The sequence below is a fragment of the Cibotium barometz genome, chromosome 40 (genome assembly GCF_041138505.1).
Source record: "Cibotium barometz isolate CiBa-2024 chromosome 40, ASM4113850v1, whole genome shotgun sequence".
Lineage (NCBI taxonomy): Eukaryota > Viridiplantae > Streptophyta > Polypodiopsida > Cyatheales > Cibotiaceae > Cibotium > Cibotium barometz.
This window is the reverse complement of record NC_141085.1, coordinates 45,000,899-45,004,446: the sequence shown is the minus strand read 5'-3', so window position 1 is coordinate 45,004,446 and position 3,548 is coordinate 45,000,899. Positions and strand designations below refer to the sequence as shown.

Genomic DNA, 3,548 nt, shown 5'->3' with positions numbered 1-3,548 from the left:
TCACCTTTCCCTTGGGTGATCTGATGTATTTTTTTTGGCTTTCTTATTAATTCACTGCGTATTTGGTAAAAAAAAAAAAACACAGTGGGCGAAGAAATTTCCTTCTATCAGTAGCAAAATTGAAATAAAAATACACACTATATATTATTTTTATAAGCTGCTTCCCTTTTTTTTGGGGAAAATATTTATAATATCAACACTGAAAGCCCATATTTCCTAATTTTTATTAACCTCACTCACTCTTCGATTATCTTTCCCGTCCGGAGAAATTAAACCCGCTTTGATACTAAAATTAATGGCTATGGTTTTGTACAAATGAGAAAAATGATAGCTAGCTTGCAATTAGCTAAGGTAAAAACCCTGCATTCAAATTAAGAGGGATTAATTAAGCTACTTTGATCCGGGGATGGAGTTGCTGACTGGATTTGGACCCGTTGGTACCTCATGGTACATATAGTAGACTCGATTCCTTTTGTCTTTGGTTCCCATTAACACGTCGGTTTGTGTATTAATTATATGATCAGCACGATGATCAGCTACGAGCTGCATTCAGATTAAAAACCCAGTTATTATAATCCGTTCTGATTAACCTTTGTAAACCTTGGAATGATCAGCTATACTAATACCATAAATGCTTACAGATTAGTTCCAATTATATCTCGGAAAAGCACCTTGGGATCATGAGCGTTGTTTCCATAGTTAGTGGATAGCATCATCTTGTGTTTTATACTAGCTGAAACACGGTCTGGATATTCTGCCAACAAATTACCTGCTAAATATTGTAGCAGTCAAAATCCAGATAATTATGTGCTTAAACCAAGTGCGTTTTAAATAATTCGACCTAATGATCTGAGACCGCAAAGATACCTGATCAGACCATGCAATTACTGCAAGTTCTACGTTCTAACAATCAAGAGATACTTAGACTATGCAATTATAACAAGTCTAAAGTGGAAATTCCTGGAGGATTATAAATAAGCTTACGGATTAATGCGAATCTGATGAAAATTTTACCTTTTGAATCGGCAAATGGGCGGGAACCTTGCGCGAAATGCGTCATCATTGCTACCGCCGCAACAACAATGAGGCGGCTGAAAGTAGTGGCGCATCTGCCTGCTCCAGTAATCTCCGATCCCTTTAAACGCATGCTACTAAGTAGGGGATTAGGTTGTTAAGCTAGAAAAGTAATCACATCAATCCTAGGAGCTAGGCACCGAGGCTTCGTAGTATAATGGCAGGAGATCAGAAGAGAGGGGAACATGCAAGATCGAAGACCGATTAGGACCTGAAAGAGAGAGATAATTAGTGTGATTCTGTTGAGATTAGAAGAAAGGTAAATGAGTGCGATCAAGTATGATGATGGTACATGCGAGATCGAAGACAGATTAGGAGTGGGATAATTAGTGTGATTCTGTTGAGACGTGAGAAATGCAGGTAGTACTGAAGCAAATGGGAAGCACATAATTATGTAGAAAGGGAGATATAGGCCAATGTAATGATTAGCTGCTGCCAATGATTAATCGTTATTAGCAAGAGCTGAGCAAATCAGTGGAGAAATCAAAAAGGGCCAACATTGTACAAAGCAAACAAATATTAGGATGAGATTTGGCTTGTCAGGAAGTGCATGGTGATGAATATGATGGTGGGGGGAAACACAAGCTTGCACACTACCTACTTGGTTGGATTTGGTTTATTGTGCAGACATTAGAATGTTAAATGCAGGCCAAAGAGGGACGTTAATTACAATGTGTGTCATATACATTTAGCAAATATGATAAGACTTGCTAAGAACCAGGCTGGTAGAAATCAGTACTCTACAACCAACAAAAAACAAAGGGGTGGGGGAAAGGAGGGCTTGCACAACTTACAAGTATACTAGTGGTAGGAGCTCACACCAGACTTCCAGCAGTAGGCACTGGAGCACCTTCCAAGTGTAACAGTGTGCCCATTTTGCTGGGTTTCAGTGCTCGGTTTCCAACTTTCCATTACTGTCAATTTCCATAAATCTCAAAATATCAGAATCTCTCATCAATCTTGTAACCCAAAGTCAGTTTGGAAATTATTTTTACTCAGCCTTACATCAATCCTTTTCATCATGAATTGAAGTGGAAATTTCAAGCTTTTTCTTTATACTTAATCTAAATCTTGAAATTTTTGAGGACGTGCTTTTCCTTCTTCCCTCAATTTGAGAAGGTATATTTCGAAATTGAACAAGTTCTAGGTTAAGCTGAACCTAGCTTTTCCCGAACCTTGAGTCACATGCTTTTCACTTAGGACTGTGTCTCACCATGTACTTTTCAAACTTGTATCCCGACCCTCAAACTTCACAAGAGACCTCTTGTTGAGAGTTTTTACCTTTCAAATAAGAGACCTATAAAATTTATCCTTCAACACAGTCCTTTCCAATATTAGGAACTTTACTCAAAATCTCATCACTCTTACAAACAAATCTTGGGGGGTCACCCTTCAAAACTAAGGCTTGCAAGTTATATCTAAGCTTTCACAAATGGGAAAACTCCAAGATATATTAAGACGTCTCAAGTTTCTTGGGCTTGCAGTGATAGTGAATCTACATTGTGCCATCAAGCCTTCATCAAGCCAGTGGAAGGGTTTATGAAGCCAAAAGAGCAATCATACAGAAAAACATGATTAGGGGGGATCATAGCTAAGCATCATTATGAGAAGATGTTAAGACTAATAATGATGATTAGAGATTAAATGCACCCAAATAGCACACATTTATAATTAGTGAAAAACCATTGTTCTTATCCAAGTTTTGAGGCCTCTTACATAGGAAAATAAGAACACAAGAGATGCCACTAACATGTCAATGTGGACAATGCTAGAAGCAAGCTAGAAGCATGATACCAACAAGACACTATTGAGAAGGGTTTATGAAGCCCAAGTCCCACCTTCTTGTGCTTTTAAATGTGATTAAATTCTTGGATTGAATGTGAGCGCTTGAAGAGCAACATATGGGAAAACATAACTAGGGTGGATCATAGCTATGTGTAAGCATAATTATGAGCAAGTTAAGGCTAATAATGATGATTAGAGACTAAATGCCCCAAAATAGCACACAAGTATAGTTCGTAAGAACCATTGTACTAATCCAAGTTTTGAGGCCTCTCATATAAGCAAGTACAAAGGCAAGAGGTGCCACTAATATCTCCCCTGATTATCTCCATCTATCCCAATTTATCTCCTCCAACAACTCCTCAAGAGCTTAGGTAGATTCTAAAAGAATATGACCAATTACATTGGATTTTACATGGATAAGTAGCATGGGTTCCTATGGTGCTCCCCCTACCTAACAACATTGGACTTAACAAAGTGATTTATCCAACAATCTCCCCCTCACTTGTTTTATCCTACATCCTTCTTAGCATAAATGGGTTTTTCTTTATAGATTTCACAATCTTAGCTTGTGTGGTTTACAAGAGTATTGGTGTTACTTAAGAGGTATTTACAAGAGTAGAGGTGTAATAGTAAACTTGGTTGCAGCATCTGGTTGTGCTGCAAAAGTGTCACCAATTTGCAGTGCATTG

General features: G+C 38.0%; 1 protein-coding gene across 1 annotated transcript; it reads right to left on the bottom strand.

Annotated features, from left to right (window-relative positions):
• Positions 1-362: 362 nt before the first annotated feature.
• LOC147615555 (uncharacterized) lies at positions 363-1,590 on the bottom strand. Its single transcript, XM_086778951.1, has 3 exons — positions 1,015-1,590; positions 672-769; positions 363-543 (listed from the first exon to the last, which is right to left on the bottom strand). The coding sequence occupies exons 1-3, from the start codon at positions 1,145-1,147 to the stop codon at positions 391-393; spliced, it is 384 nt and encodes a 127-aa protein (XP_086635077.1). The 5' UTR covers positions 1,148-1,590; the 3' UTR covers positions 363-390.
• Positions 1,591-3,548: the final 1,958 nt, after the last annotated feature.

Coding starts and splice junctions, on each gene's coding strand:
- LOC147615555 (XM_086778951.1), bottom strand. CDS start 1,147: ATGCGTTTAAAGGGATCGGAGATTACTGGAGCAGGCAGATGCGCCACT. Junction 770..1,014: donor CCCATTTGCCGATTCAAAAG/GTAAAATTTTCA, acceptor AATATTTAGCAG/GTAATTTGTTGGCAGAATAT. Junction 544..671: donor ACAACGCTCATGATCCCAAG/GTGCTTTTCCGA, acceptor ATCTGAATGCAG/CTCGTAGCTGATCATCGTGC.